The sequence below is a fragment of the Pocillopora verrucosa genome, chromosome 9 (assembly GCF_036669915.1).
Source record: "Pocillopora verrucosa isolate sample1 chromosome 9, ASM3666991v2, whole genome shotgun sequence".
Lineage (NCBI taxonomy): Eukaryota > Metazoa > Cnidaria > Anthozoa > Scleractinia > Pocilloporidae > Pocillopora > Pocillopora verrucosa.
The window spans coordinates 18,297,120-18,311,835 of record NC_089320.1 but is presented as its reverse complement, the minus strand read 5'-3'; the positions used below and the strand labels follow the sequence as shown (position 1 = coordinate 18,311,835).

The 14,716-nt window shown below is 38.4% G+C and overlaps 1 protein-coding gene across 2 annotated transcripts; it reads right to left on the bottom strand.

Moving 5' to 3' along the window:
• Positions 1–3,990: 3,990 nt before the first annotated feature.
• Positions 3,991–11,758, bottom strand: LOC131793616 (tRNA wybutosine-synthesizing protein 5). 2 transcript variants are annotated; one of them, XM_059111044.2, is made up of 10 exons: positions 11,126–11,756; positions 10,101–10,167; positions 9,296–9,418; positions 8,761–8,804; positions 7,811–7,903; positions 7,118–7,285; positions 6,259–6,334; positions 6,055–6,114; positions 5,726–5,797; positions 3,991–5,113 (listed from the first exon to the last, which is right to left on the bottom strand). In XM_059111044.2, the coding sequence occupies exons 1-10, from the start codon at positions 11,554–11,556 to the stop codon at positions 4,967–4,969; spliced, it is 1,281 nt and encodes a 426-aa protein (XP_058967027.2). In that variant the 5' UTR covers positions 11,557–11,756; the 3' UTR covers positions 3,991–4,966. The 2 variants fall into 2 exon arrangements, with proteins under 2 accessions (XP_058967027.2, XP_058967028.2); XM_059111045.2 differs by lacking the exon at positions 5,726–5,797 and having other exon boundaries at positions 11,126–11,758.
• Positions 11,759–14,716: the final 2,958 nt, after the last annotated feature.

Here is a 14,716-nt window from a genome sequence, read left to right as displayed (position 1 = left end):
AACACTCCGAGAAAAAAAATATTTCCACTCTTATCACTAAAAAAAACTCCTTTAAAAGCCTTACGTTACACGGACAAGTTCCATACAAACATTATTTCTCACAATAGGGTCCGCTTGCATGGGCTGTTGTGTCCACGAATTTCGATAGATAAACCTATTGTAAATTTTAGCCCTCAAGATATGGGAATTACCTGAAGGAGTAGGAAGTTAATTCAAAGATGTTAATGCCAGCCTCGATGACTTTTAGGAGAATAACTGCAAATCAAGACCAAAGAGTTAGAGAGAATTCATTCTATGATTATGAATAAAACTCAAGTTTAAGCGTGGTTACCGTATTTGAACTCAGAAAGCAAATGAAATCAAATCACATAGGAATTGCACCGCGTTCGCCCCCTATCGAGTTCGCCCCTTCGAGTTCGCCCCTACCTTATGCCGTGTTCGCCCCCACACTTTTCGAGTTCGACCCCATCAAGTCGAGTTCGCCCCTTGATTGAGTGATATCCAGATGAGTTGATTTGAGACGAAGGCACTAGCAGAATGTGCCAAATGTCACGTCAGCGACGACCATTTTGAATTTCGGCAATTGCGTGAACCTGCTTGGGAACTGGGTTGACGGAATCAACTAAATACTATGCGTGGGATCTGGGAATACCAGAAATAACTGTATAAACTGAACCTGTGATAAAGAGAACCACACTTAATCAAAACAACATTGCTTAACTTATTATTCAGACTGGAAAAGATGCAAACCAACCTCGGTTTATCTAACGAACACGAAATGTTCGGTAGATAAACTTGGTTCTAACTTGTTTGCAATGTTCGATAGCAACTAATTTAGACATGACTCAATCTGGGGGCGAACTCGACTTGGTGGGGGTCGAATTCGAAAAGTGTGGGGGCGAACACGGTATAAGGTGGGGGGGAACTTGAAGGGGCGAACTCGACAGGGGGCGAAAGCGGCGGATACCTCACATAGCGTTATTAATTATAATTTAGTCGGTGGATTGAAAGGGTCTCAAAGTGCAACCATTGTCGATGCAAGTTATTAAAAATAATTTATTTAAGGGGGAAATGCAATTATTTTCTGGCCACATAGGTATTTATAACGTTGTAGTGTCATGAACGTTAGAGGAAACGGTTCTACTGCTGCCAGAAATATTCATTAATTTTCTCCATAATGAGCCATTCAAATATCTCCTAAACAGCCGGATACATCTTACTTTGACTGACACACCTCTATATATCTTCATATGCGAGAGGTTTAGCGAAAAATTATCAGTTAGTGAGTGAAGCTGGTGCAAGCAAGATGAAAACTGCAGCGATCTTCATGTTGGCATTACTCTTTTCCTTAGTGTTGGTCGAAGGAATGTTCAATAATCATCTTAATGGACTGGTAAACTAGTTATCATAAAAATCCCGTCTGCTTAAATTCCTTCCAAAACTTGCCATAATTGTGTAATGATAGCCCCTTGATCACGTCATTATTTGATAAGCTTTAATCCTCTCTCGTTGAATGTTCTGTTTGCTTCTTTTCTTCTTCTTGAATGAGTTCAGTTTTCGATGTAAACCATACTATAATCGATTTCAGCTAGGTGTGAACTGACGTTATTATTCAATTACTTCTCGTAAACGGCGTTTTAACTCACCTATTTTAGAGAAAAATGCAGGAGAGAGAACATTCAACAGAGTACTCGAAGATGTACGCCCGCAGACCCTTGAAAGAGGTAAGTGCAGAAATTTCCCTGTAACTAACAACTTTTTTGAGTTAGTTTTTTTTTTTAACGGCGCCTGTGTCATTTTGGGTACTGTGCTGCATTCGTACTTGTATGAAACTAGCTACATTGCAAATGTCCTAGGTCTACCTAGCCTTCAAGAAGAGGCGTCATCTTTTTTCTTCTTACAGTCGAGTAAAGGCCAGAACGATTGAGGCGGGCGATTTTCCTGAAACACACGTCCCTCCTGTAGCTCCTGTTTTACGGAGAGAGCCTGCTAATGCTATTTATTCTGTTATGTTTCTATTTCTTGTTTAGACAAAACTGGAGCTTAAGTACCGAGGAGATGTCTGCTTACAGGCCCGTGAGCTGGGATGCGAAGTGGAACAACAGAAATGAAACCACGTCAAATCGAGACAGCAAAGCTTACCATAATTCAATGGTCGCCTGCTTTATTAAATGATTAAATTGAAATATAGAATGTTGCTGAAAAAATAAACTTTTTAAATGCAAAAGAGATTTTGTCCTTATGATAAATATACATTGGATACAATGTGTAAAAATAAAATCTGTGGATGATGTGATGGAAAAACATTTCTTTGTTTCTTCAAACTTTTCGGACATTCAGTCTCTTTGCAAGATTTTTAAGCAGAGCTATTGGTTACCAAAAATTAGATGAGTCAATCAATGAATAAATTACCGAATAAATAAATGAATCTTGGAACAATCCAGTATTTACAAGACAACTTTGTTATTTCACTTATATAGTTTACCATTTATCGCACCTTAGCTGAGTAACCGAACATTTTGATTAGTACTTTTTCCAATAAAAGCGCGCTAAAATAATTCCGATGTGAAAAAGGGATAACAACAAATTTTCTTGCCATGCATATTACAATATGATGATCGAAAAAAGAGAGGGAAGAAAACGATAATCGAAATGGCAAGAGAAGATCGGGCTAATTAACCCTATAACACCTAGAAGTGATAAACATGTAACTTCTTTCAATAAAGGGGTAAGTTTCTAAAGAAACTGTGATGCTGCGTCGGTGGGAGAGTATAGCAGGTAATTTAGTGTTATCAACTGGGTTGAAAACGTAAATTAGCCGCCGTAGAGGGTAAAAAAGCTGACGTTTCGAGCGTTAGCCCTTCGTCAGAGCGATTGACGAAGGGCTAACGCTCGAAACATCAGCTTTTTTACCCTCTACGGTGGCTAATTTACGTTTTCAACCCAGTTGTTAACACTAAATTACCTGCTAACTCCTCTTAATAATATCCATACATTATCCAGCAAACAGGTAATGAGAATGTTCAAACTTATCACGCAGAAGTTTTTTTCTTGATCTAACTCTAAATTGTTTTAAATAAGTTACAAGGAAATATGTAGCTGCCAGGGAGGAGAATTAAAGATGAGATCTTGGCAGTAAAACGGTCGAGGAACATGAGATCCGAAGACATTTCGGGTACAACGTGATTTGCAGGGAACTAAAATATATATATATATCGGAAATATATCTGAAAGTTGGACAAATCAATAAGACATAACTTTTCTGCGACTCTAAGTTTCACGCTTACGCGAACCCGTCTGATGATCACGTACGCGTGAAACTCAGAGTCACAGAAAAGTTGTCTTATTGATTTGTTCAACTTTCAGATATACCACGCTCTGCGAACGCATCGAGCACTATACCGCAAGGATAGACCATAATCAAGATTTATTTATTTATTTATCGGAAATATATATATATATATATATATATATATATGGTATATATATGGTATGGTATATATATATATATGGTATATATATTATATATATATATATATATATATATATTTATATATAATAGAGATCGGTTTGCACGGGTTCAAATCCCATACAGGCCTGAATTTTTTTTCAGGCCCTATTTTCACTACTGCTCAAGTAATGTTCTACTGCCAAGATCACTTTCATATTAACAATGAAGAGTCTAATTCTGACGAGACAAAAGACTGCATAACGGAAGAGACACAAGGAAAGCTGATAAGGAACGTGACCAAAAGCCTGCTACGGGAGAGGAACAGCTTAACCAACCTGAAAGTGAAACTGGATCGGGGTTATTACAATAGCTTAACGCTCCATGCGAGAGCCATGTCATAGCCCAGAGAAGCAGATGGGCTATCAACAATATCAGTACCTGAAAGGCCGAACTTGGGCTGTCAGGAAGGCATAGGTCTAGTGTTCAAACTTTTACATTGTGTTAATTTTCACTATTTAAAATAAAATAAAAGTTGATACTCTAGATTTAAATTTTACTTGTGCAATTAGATGCGAAATTTTCTTTACTTTTATGGTGAAAATCTCAAAATTTGCTTTGAATATGTAAAATATTACAGTTTTTTTTCGATTAGTTCTGCAAGTTTAAAGTAGCCCTATGGTATTACAAACAGAGTCATGTTCATGGGGTGAAAATATAGGTTAATTATTTGTGAGAATATTTCAGTTTGTTAAAAATAGTAAAGATGCTTTGAAACTGAAACGTTTTTCATACATTTGTTGGGCTTGCGGTAAGGTAAGGAGCAGTGATTTGTTTGCTTTGATTTTGATCTCTACCAAAAAGAAGCTTTGCGGCATTTTATTCACACCTCTTTTTATGGAAAAGTTGAGAAAGATCTCACTTACACTAACCTTGACATTGTCAAGAACATTTTTAACGACCTTACAGCAAAACAAGAATTGCCGGTTGTTGCAACAAATGTCACCATTACCACCTCTACACCAATTCTACCAATAATGAAACGGCCCAAAACCTTATTAAGGACTGTAACGGCGCTACTTCCGGCACTTTCAAGATCTTTCTTTCAGATAAAGATCTGAAAGTTTAAGGGGTTAAACATTTCAGTGATCATGTCTTAAATAGAGATATCAGTGCAATTAGTTTTTCATTCATTTACCATTCAATCATTCATCAGCTATTTTAAGTTATTAATTCACCTAGTTTTTCTTGATTATGTCCTAATTTACTCTTAATCCTTTAACTCTTAAGAGAAGATCCTGGCTCTTAACTCTCCTTGCAGTATCAATCTTATAATAAAAAAAGAACAAAGAAAATGATCGCCGATTTTAGAAGTTCCTGATTGTCCAACAAATTCTCCCTGTCAGTACCACAGGAATGTAAAGAGGACAGTGTGGAGCATACGAATGCTATGTTAGGGCGAAAAGTTTCCTGAATCTCAGAGCTGGTTTGAATTGAAAATTTTACTTAGTACTTTTGTCATAGTTCCGTATGTAAATCGGATTCATCCTCTATCGCTTCTCCAAATTGTTCAGCTTCAGAAATCATCTCTTCATCCCTCATGTCGTTTTCCGCCATTGATAAATCTGTCAAATCAGTTACCAACACGCGAACGTGCTCCCAATCCTAGACGTAAACAAAAATTACGTCAGAAACGAGGGAGATTTTGGGACCGGCCATTATTTAACGCCAGAAGGGAAGGGGTGATCGGAGGATTCTGGTTGTGTCACAATACAACTCAGCTGATTTCCCTCGGCTGATTCTCTCCCCCGAAAGCCATGTAGTATTCTGATGATTCCATCTCCTTGGTCGTCAATTTTCTACACTTCCCCTTCAACTCTGTTACCATGTCATTACCCTAACACTATTTGCCTTCACAACACCTTTCGCTGGACGGAAATAACACTGAATAAACGCGGGTAATATGGCGGGCAAATGAATCTAAAGTTGGGTAACCTGTGTGTGACTCAACAGCATCTTATCCAGGTAAATCAGTGATAAGTCCTGATCGCTTCATACCATTGGAACTGAGAGCCTTCGTCATCTGAGACGAATGGCTAACGTGCAAGACGATTACGTCTGATTCATTTGAACATCACAAATGTTTTCGTAAGTTCCAATAACCAGCTCTAAACGTATAAGTCAAAGACGAGAAGAAAATAATCTATTCACGTTGAAAAAAACTTCTTCCCCCTTCGCTTAACGTTCATAAGCCATATACATAAAAAAAGAGCAAACCTCTTGATGCAAGTGACTCAGGTCGTCGGACGTTATCTTATCATCTTGTGTCCGGTCCAAGACACTGAAGAGCTTACGCAAAAATAGCAGAGAAAGTTTTCAGTAGGGGTTCTTCCCGTAACGAATCTTCGCCTTGAGATAGGAGAATTTTCACAAACAGGCAAGTACAACAACAAGGACAAACTTATTTGCAGACGTGTCTAATTCAGAGGACCGCTTGAACCCTCCATCTCGAAGAAAAACAATCGGCGCTAGGTGAGGAGAAAACTCAGAGAGAACAACAATAAAATCAGAGGCTCAAACGAAGAATAAAAGGTCTCTTCACTCACTTTCTGCAAGACGTTATACATTTCTTCCGACCAGTGCACGTCATGGCCTAAAACATCTGGCTGAAATGAAAAAAAATACAAATAAAGAAAAGAACGTTCAGTAACGGACTAATAGCCTTCTCTAACAACAGTGAAACCGATGTCTGTTAAGAAAGAACGACTTTTTTCATCATAAACTTTAATAGGTTAGTCGTTATCACTTACTTGTGTAAAGAACCCCTGAAGTCCTTTACGTGAAATGTTGTCACCACGTAACTTAACTGCCTCGAATAAACGGTTTCTATGGTGGAAAAAAACGATGGTTTCATTGTTTGGTCAAAAAAGGAAAAACTTTCAAAGCTTTCTACCATTTGTCATCAAACCAACGCAACTTCAGTTTTCAATAAGGAGACATCTTGATCTTTACATTAACGAAAATACGCTTCAGCGAAATGTGATGCTAGCCGAAATCGGAAAAAAATGTCCGAAGTCGGATGAAAGTGTCCACAAATGGACGATAGCATTCGATATCAGAAGACAGAAATGGACGAAATCGTTCGAAATCAGATAATAGTGTCTGAAATCGGAAGAAAAGTGTCCAAAACAGACTATAGCGTCAGAAATCGGATCAAAGAGTCGGAAATCAGACAGGACTGTACGAAATCCGACCAAAGTGTCTAGTAATGAACGTTGAGGTTCGAAATCAGACTAAGACGTTCAAAATAGGACGAAGTGTCCGAAAACGGACAATGAAGTTTGACATCGGACGAGAGCAACCAAAATCGTTCCTACACTGTTCTCGATGTTGAGACAGGTCGCGACCTTCCCTGACGTCACCAGAGTTTTTTTCCTACCCTCCATGAGTACTTGAACAGTGGCAGCATTCAATTTAGGCTCGGTTTCATAACCGTAAGGGGTTAAAGGGTTAGAAAATTAAATAAGTTATCGCCACAGTTTACCTCTAAATTTTTCCTGAAGCAAGTAACCTTCAGCATGTTACAGTGAAAGTGCGTTTATTTTTTTGTCGGAATCATGCATCGAGGTAAGCAAAAAAAGACAACGAAGTAATACAATCAGTTTTAACCTGATCAACTTTTCCTGGGCATCGTGAAGTGCTCCAAATCCAATAAAAGTCAAATCTTCGATGGTTGTTCCCAGTTCTGTGTCACAGTTTCTAAAGTTCACTTTTACCCCATGCCTCCACCAAATGTTCACAGCCATGTTGAGGTCATAAGACCGCACATAATGAACCCTACACACAAGAGTAATATTCAAAGAAATGAGCGTGCGGCAAAGAAAAAATTCATGGTCCGTTAGATTTCAAACCTCAAACCTCCCAAGTTCGCCTTCGAGCTGGGCCATAAGGATACTGAGTTCACACCAACCTATGAGCAGGCACGCAGCAAGACGCACGTTCTACGCCCGCGGGATGATTTGAAACGAGTCGCGGAGAGGTTTGCTAAGGGTCTGGCACTATTAACGTCAGTGCTAGACCGTTTGCAGACCTCAATCCGGCTCGCGTGGCGCGAATCTTTGTCTCGTTCTTTCCTTCAGCGAAGAGACTCTCGTGCCCAACAAGCGCAGGCTGAGCCATCACAGAGATACTAAACCCACTATAGGCACTTTTTTAGAGTATAAAGGATCAAAGTGGACAACCAGAGCAGGCTCAACCCCATCCACCTGTGGTGGTAGCCGATCAGAACATGCAATCATGCTCAGCTTCTAAGCCCAGGTAACAAAAAAATCATTTGTAAACCTTCAAAAACACAGAACCTACCAAAGAAACGGAACATAAAGGCAATCACCAGGCTCAATGAAGGCAAAGTGATGTTCTATTTTGTGAAGTCCTGGATACTTGAACAGGTCCACCCTTAAAAAAAATGCAGGAAATTGTGATAAAGACATATTAAGCCACTACTTAGAAGCTTGGTTACTAGCTTATGATCAGGGTCCTCAATGTTAGCACTACAGGACACACGTTTTTCTGTCTGTGGGAAGATTTGAGACGAGTCGGAGAGGTTTGCTGAGGGTCTGGCACTATAATCATCAGTACCAGACCCCTCACAGACCTCTAACCAGAAGGCATTTCTCAAGACCTCATACTTTGCTAGGAGCCAAGAAACACTTGTACCAAAGCGATAGTAATGAGGGGCCAGCTCCCAGGCCTCTTGGCTATGTACATTAACCCTTTAACTTCTAGGAATGACCAAGAAAGAATTTCTCCTAACAATATCAATACAATATCAACTAGATAAGTGAAGAGAATAAAGAAAAATATCAATTTGGGGTCAATTAGTTGATCCAATACTAAATTCTCAGAATTAACATTATAAGAATTATATGGTTAACAGTAAAGAGAATTTCAAATTTGATCTGGGAGTTAAAGGGTTACATTAATCTGAAGATGCTAAACCTAAACAAAATTTGGTCTCAAAACTACAATGAAAGGTTTGTAGGGTCACTTAATTCTTGGCCTAGTTCCTCAAGTAAGGAAAGACTATCGAAAGCTAAGAATAACTTGAAAGCTGCAAACAGTCAGGACATCAATACAACTGAAGTTTCCCACTTTTGACCCCCATTTCTCTTTTGCACTCAAATCTATATCAATAACATAACAGAGGTTCATGTGTTTTGCATTTCTTTTCTAATTATTGATAACTACATACTAAATACTTATATTTATCTCTTCATTTATTCTAGTAATTATCAAATAGCCATTATACGAACCTGTCAACATCTACCTCAGAATATCCACGTTCTGTCACATTTACCTATATATAAGACACCAAAAAAGTGTTAAAAAAGCATTATGAATAATTTTAAAATGAGTAGTAAAGGTACAAAATGTAAATGTAGAGTCTGTATTTAAACAAGTGGCCCATCCAGCCAGAGCTGATTCAAGTAAAAATTCCTTAGCATGAATTGATTGAGGGTATCACTACTCCCTCCTGGAGGGAGCATTCAATCTGGCTTCCCTAGCAATTTGCAGGTGCCCATTTTTACTTCTGGGTGGGGAAAAGCACTTTGAGAGTAAAGTGTTTTGCCAAAAAACACAACACACATTGACCTAGCCATGTGTCTCAAACCCTGACTTCACTGTGACCTTGAAGTTCAGCAAACTGACCATGTACATGCAATATGCCATCCTGTCTCCCAAACGTATTTTGTAATAAAATTTCACTCAGATCATGAGGTATTGCAGTAACACACACCAAAAGATGAGAGAAAGGCCTGAAGTGAACTTAACATAAAACAATTTTACCTGCTCCTGATATTCCCTATCTATCAAGAAGAATTCTTTGGTTCCCTTAAACACACACATGATATTTTCTGCATGATCATTGTGAAGGACAGACTTGGTTCCTCCACTACTGAACCACAAAATCTGCAGAAAGAGTAATTGTCACCATCAGAGAGGAGTTTATATCTTCATGCTTAAAATGATTTTAGTTTCAAATTATTTCAAAATAATTTAGTTTCTATTTTCCTTGGAAAAGAACTATGGTATTGTTGTCGAACAAAGGACAAAACAACTAAAACTAGCTTATAGTTTATCCATTTGACCCTATAAGAGTGACTGGCATCTCATTTTTACACTACTGAATCACACATTAAGATTACACTAATAAACTTGAAGGAAATGATCACCAACTAAAGAAGTTCTTGGTTGTTATACAAATTCTCCTAGTCAGTACCCTAGGAAAGTATAGAGAACAGTATGGAGAATATACATGCTGATGTTATGGTGTTAAGGGTTTACTGAATTGAAATTCACTTCAAACAGCAACATAGTTACGCAACCACAATAACTTACTGGGAAATTACTAAATTACATGTAAAGACCACATGAAAAATCAAGAAAGGGATTAAGCATGATTACTGGAATGATGTCATTTCAATAACTAGTGGTATTATCTTTTGTAAAAAGTAAAACTATTATAAATTAAAATTAAGACAACCTAAAATTATTATAATAACACAGCCAACATGTAAGACTGTTCATGGAATATAACTATACCCTTATAAACATGACAACAAGAGCTCGGTGTTTAAGAGCATAAACTTACTTCTTGAACAAGGTTTCCTTGTGTAATATCATGACAAGCTATTGGAAATGGCAAAAGTATATCCTTCCTAACATAAAATAGAAATTAATCAGCAAGCAATCAGTAGAGAAAAAAAAGGTACCTGTTTAGGATTCTCTACAGTTACAAAAACTGATCTTAGAAAAAGCACAATCTTCCCTCTGAAGCAAGGTTTGTGATATGGTAATTCATGGCATTGGTACTTGACACAGTTATTTCAGATCAAGGTCAAATCAAGGGGACATGTTTAATGGCAGGGCTCTTACAGTGGGGGGAGTGGTTTTTCATTATTCCCAAACTGCATTCAAATATCATCATTTTATTAGATTAAGAACAAGCCAACAACAACATAAATTGTGCATTGATTAATAAAAAAAACACTGCTGATCCTTAGTTTTGACGTCAGTACAGTTGGTGCATGTAGCAACCTCTTCAAACTCAATGTGTGAGTTAACAAACAGAATGATTACAAATTAAACTGGAAATGTGCATACTGCAAACAGCAATTTCACCCATTACTACTTTGGCAATGGAATCATCCATCCATAAAAACAGGGGAAGGGAAGAGGGTAGGTTTTTCCATGGGGGGGAGGGGCAGCAGGGGGAGTACTTATTCCCAGACCTGATGCAATTATTTAACGGTTGCTAATTTGGGATAAGTCTTCCCTTCAAACAAGAATTTCAATTCATATCAATCCTTTAACTCCCAAGATCTGATTGTTAATTATCCCCTTTAGCTGCTACACATTTCTATATAAACTAGTGACGAGAATTTAGCGTTAGATCAAGATAACAACATCCACCTTCCGGGTTAGAGTATCCTTATTAACTGTTTGCAGGATAATGATGGCCATTTTAGCTAGGGAGACGTTACATGTCAATCCCTTCTTGGAGTTTCAAAAAGTAAACTACAAAAATCGATTGAAAATTGAATGTAAGATCTGAGGTAAGGACTCCTTGTGCATTAAAAGACCCCTTGGAGGATAAGAATTCTGCTAGGAACTTACCTCAAAAATTCAGGGACTGAACTTATCATATATTTCCCTGAAGAGTGCATATCGCGTACAAAGTCTGCAAATGATAAATCTTCACCAGGAGCTGAACGATTCTCTTTTTTGTCAACTTCCACTGTAACTAAAAGTTCCTCACTCTCGGTATAGGAAAGAAAATATTCGTCATTCCATAAAGAAAAGGCTGGAAATAGTCTCGCTGCGCCGCGGAGAAGAACAGGTTTTTCAACATCAACAAATCTTCTGAAGAATTCTTCCGCTGTTGGAAACCCATCGTAAACTTCTACCTCAAGCCTCTTGCCGTGTGAGAATAATGGCTCAAGATGTCCCTCTAAATTACCTTGACTGGCGTTAAACGTGGCGACAAACACAAACGATATAGCAAAGTAGATTTCTGTTCGTGTTCCCGTCATACTCGAGCTCCGCATGCTGTTGCAATTCTTCGTTTATGGAGTGGGCTTAAATTCGTTTCTTCGACGTGTGCGAAAACATTTTGCAATCAAAAGTCGCCTGACTACCCTGGGAAGGTGAACCAGACGGGAAAGACGACAAGAAGAGTCGAAGAATGCTGAAAGTGTATTTCAAAGTTTCAGTAGCGTTACTTTCTTCCTGATTTACACGGTTGGCGATCTGGGAACGAATAACCAAAGACTGAAGTTTTTTTCACTGTCGTTTTCGTTCAAGACTCCAAAATAAGAGTCTGAGAGGATACTACAGACACAAAATGCATAAAGAGCCCTATTCCGAAGTACGTGTGAGTGATCTCCGTAGTTTTTCGCAAAAAGCCTGAAAACCCTCCAAAAATTTGTCTCTAGGTTCCTTTGTTCAATTTTATTTATATAATAAGTTCAGTTATGCACGCGTTTTGATTGGTTCTCACTTATGATCTATTGGAGGACAGACGTATAGATGACGTCATCATTAAAACTTTTTTCAATTCTTTAATTTATAAAACAAATAGATTCCAAGTTGCCGTGCGTCTGTTCAGTAAAAGAACACAGAGGACGTCAAAATGTGGTAAGAACATCAGACGTCATCTGTGATCTATTACTGAACAGACGCACGGCAACTTGGAATCTATTTGTTAAGTAAATGAAGCCTGGGGAGGAAAATTTTGTTTGTTTTTTTCTCCCTGAAAAGGAAGTATTTAATTACTTCCGGTAATATTCTTAGAAAGACAGATTAGCACCAATTAAGTTATGGCAGTCGATTGAATGAAGAGAGCGGAAAATGTTGCTTGACCCGTTCAAGTTACCCAATTAATTGGGTAACCTGAGTAAATGTATCTGCTCTTCCAACAATGCATAGATTCTTAAGTTCTTTGAAACTAAGTAAATATTACATGGAACTCATATGGCGGTTGATTGTGTCGGTTACTCAATTTAACAATCGGGGCTCTTGATCTTCATTAAAACCGACCTCTGGAAGTTACAACGTTAAAGAAATGAGTCCGTATCACGGCATTCCAATGGAAATCGAACTAAGCTTGTTCATGTTGGTTATTGTCTTCGACATGGAAATTGAGATACAATTGTAAAGATCGCCATAAATACAGAAAATTTCCTTGGACTAACTTAAAGGTTATCAAAACATTCTAGGAAATTATTTACGGTACGTTTGAGAACACCGACGCCGGGTAAAGAAATCACCAGATACCAAATACCACAAGCAAACACCAAGGTATCATAAAATTGATCGAGCTACACTTCGTTTATCATAATATGCATCGCTAACAATTTACATCATTAGATATAACAGAGTTCCCTACTTTTTAATCCTATCAATCTCTATTGATATAAATATTTACGTCAAACACGATCAAAATATTTTTGTTGTGAGTATTATTCGCTGTGATTCCGCCTTTCATGGGCTTACAATAAAGACGGCAACCTTTTATTTAGGAACCTGCCCTTTAGTCTTCGTCATTCTCCATATTCGCCTCTAAAAATCGCATAGATTTTCGAATGTGATACCGATTGTACCTGGTGGATTCTATTCCTCTCCACTTTCTCCCAGCAGTCTTGTTGTAATGGAATGTCTCACCATATAAGTGAATAATTCTCCTTTTGAGCATACATGATATGTTTTTTTGTGGTCCACCCATACTTTTCCGTTCGGTTTACCGGCTTCTATAGCTTCTGCTATCGCCTTCATACTTTGAACATGGATGCCTTGGTCTCCTTTCAGACCCATGCCTGACTTCATTACATCGTTACAGCAGGGATCTTTTTCAGTCAAATTTGGCTCTGTGGACTCTTTTTTTTGCAAGTTTCGCAAGTTTTAGTTCTGTACACTTTCCTGAATTTTTCTGATTCATGTTCTGCGATTAGAACAAATTTCAGTTCGGTTGATTCCAAAGTCAGGGAAGTAAAATAAAATATATCTCTGTTTGTGCAGCCCGCCAAAATTCAGAGAATGTGAAAACTAATCATCCGCAGACCAAGAATCCTGTAGGCCCTGGTTTACGTTGTCCCCAGTATCCTCTCTCTTCCTCTGCACTGGAGAAATGAAGAAAAAGAAACCTGAAAATGGAGTCGCATTTATCAGGTCCTGCTTTTGAGACCGCCGGTTATAACAGCATTTCGGGAACACTCACAATGTCCATAGTAAGGAATGTAAAGTAATGTCAACCGACTCTGTGAGCATTTTCATCATACGAACATTGTCTCAGAAGTCTCATTTCCCAGAAACCTCAGCTGGCGCAGCAATTCTACGGACAACCTACCTGTTGACTGCAGGCTACCCAAGGGCAGTGCCTCTAGAGCTTCACTTTTTCAGTATTTATGTGAAAGATCTCCCAGCAGTTTACAAGAGGTGCCCTACTAAATGTTGTGTAGAAAACATTCAATTGCTACTATCTTACCTAGTGGTAGATAGAAGACAACATATACGCTAACGTATACCTTAACTGTAGACGAATTTTAAAGGGTGATTTGATGGCTGCCATGCACCTGCTAAACCCAAATAAGACCTAACAGGGCTCCGAGAAAAATTAATGACTTTTGGAAGACACAAGGTGATCCACATGCTCTTCGATTTCTAATCTGCATAGCAGGCGTCATCTTTTTGTTTCGTTTTCTTTCGTTGTTTTCATATTTGTTGTTTCATTTCAGGCGGAGATAACTGCAAGCACTCTTCCGCTTACTTGAAAACGTCGGAAAAATACCGTATTCGCTCGAATAATCGTCGCCCCGAATAAGCGTGTAGGCCCTAATGCGAAGAATTATTTCATAAACTGCACCTCGAACCTCCCAGTAGACAGTTTCAAAGTAGGGCAGACTTATAATATCGCGGGAAGGGCAGTAACCCGTGTGCATTTCAGGTAACTAATGGCAAATCGATCCTTTTGAATGCACCAAGTAAGACGCTGAGGAGGCACGCCTTTCAATGAACGCTGCAGATCGTGGACTCGAATCAGAAACAGATCAAGAAGGAGTCAGTGGGATCAAAGTTGAGCGAACAGGACACCGCTGGTAAAGCACTATTGAAAAGAGCCAAAAGAGACGGATGGTGACAATCAAAAGACGCTTCTCATGGATATTTTAAATTTTTCGTACAAATCTGATTTATACTGATAAAGTAAAATAA

What these genes read in the sequence shown, in the direction of transcription:
- LOC131793616 (XM_059111044.2), bottom strand. Translation starts at nt 11,556, where the DNA reads ATGCGGAGCTCGAGTATGACGGGAACACGAACAGAAATCTACTTTGCT. An exon ending in TCTGAGGTAGATGTTGACAG is followed by an intron (nt 7,904 to 8,760) that starts GTTCGTATAATG and finishes ATTTTTTTTAAG; the next exon opens with GGTGGACCTGTTCAAGTATC. An exon ending in TTCAGGGGTTCTTTACACAA is followed by an intron (nt 6,115 to 6,258) that starts GTAAGTGATAAC and finishes TTTTCATTTCAG; the next exon opens with CCAGATGTTTTAGGCCATGA.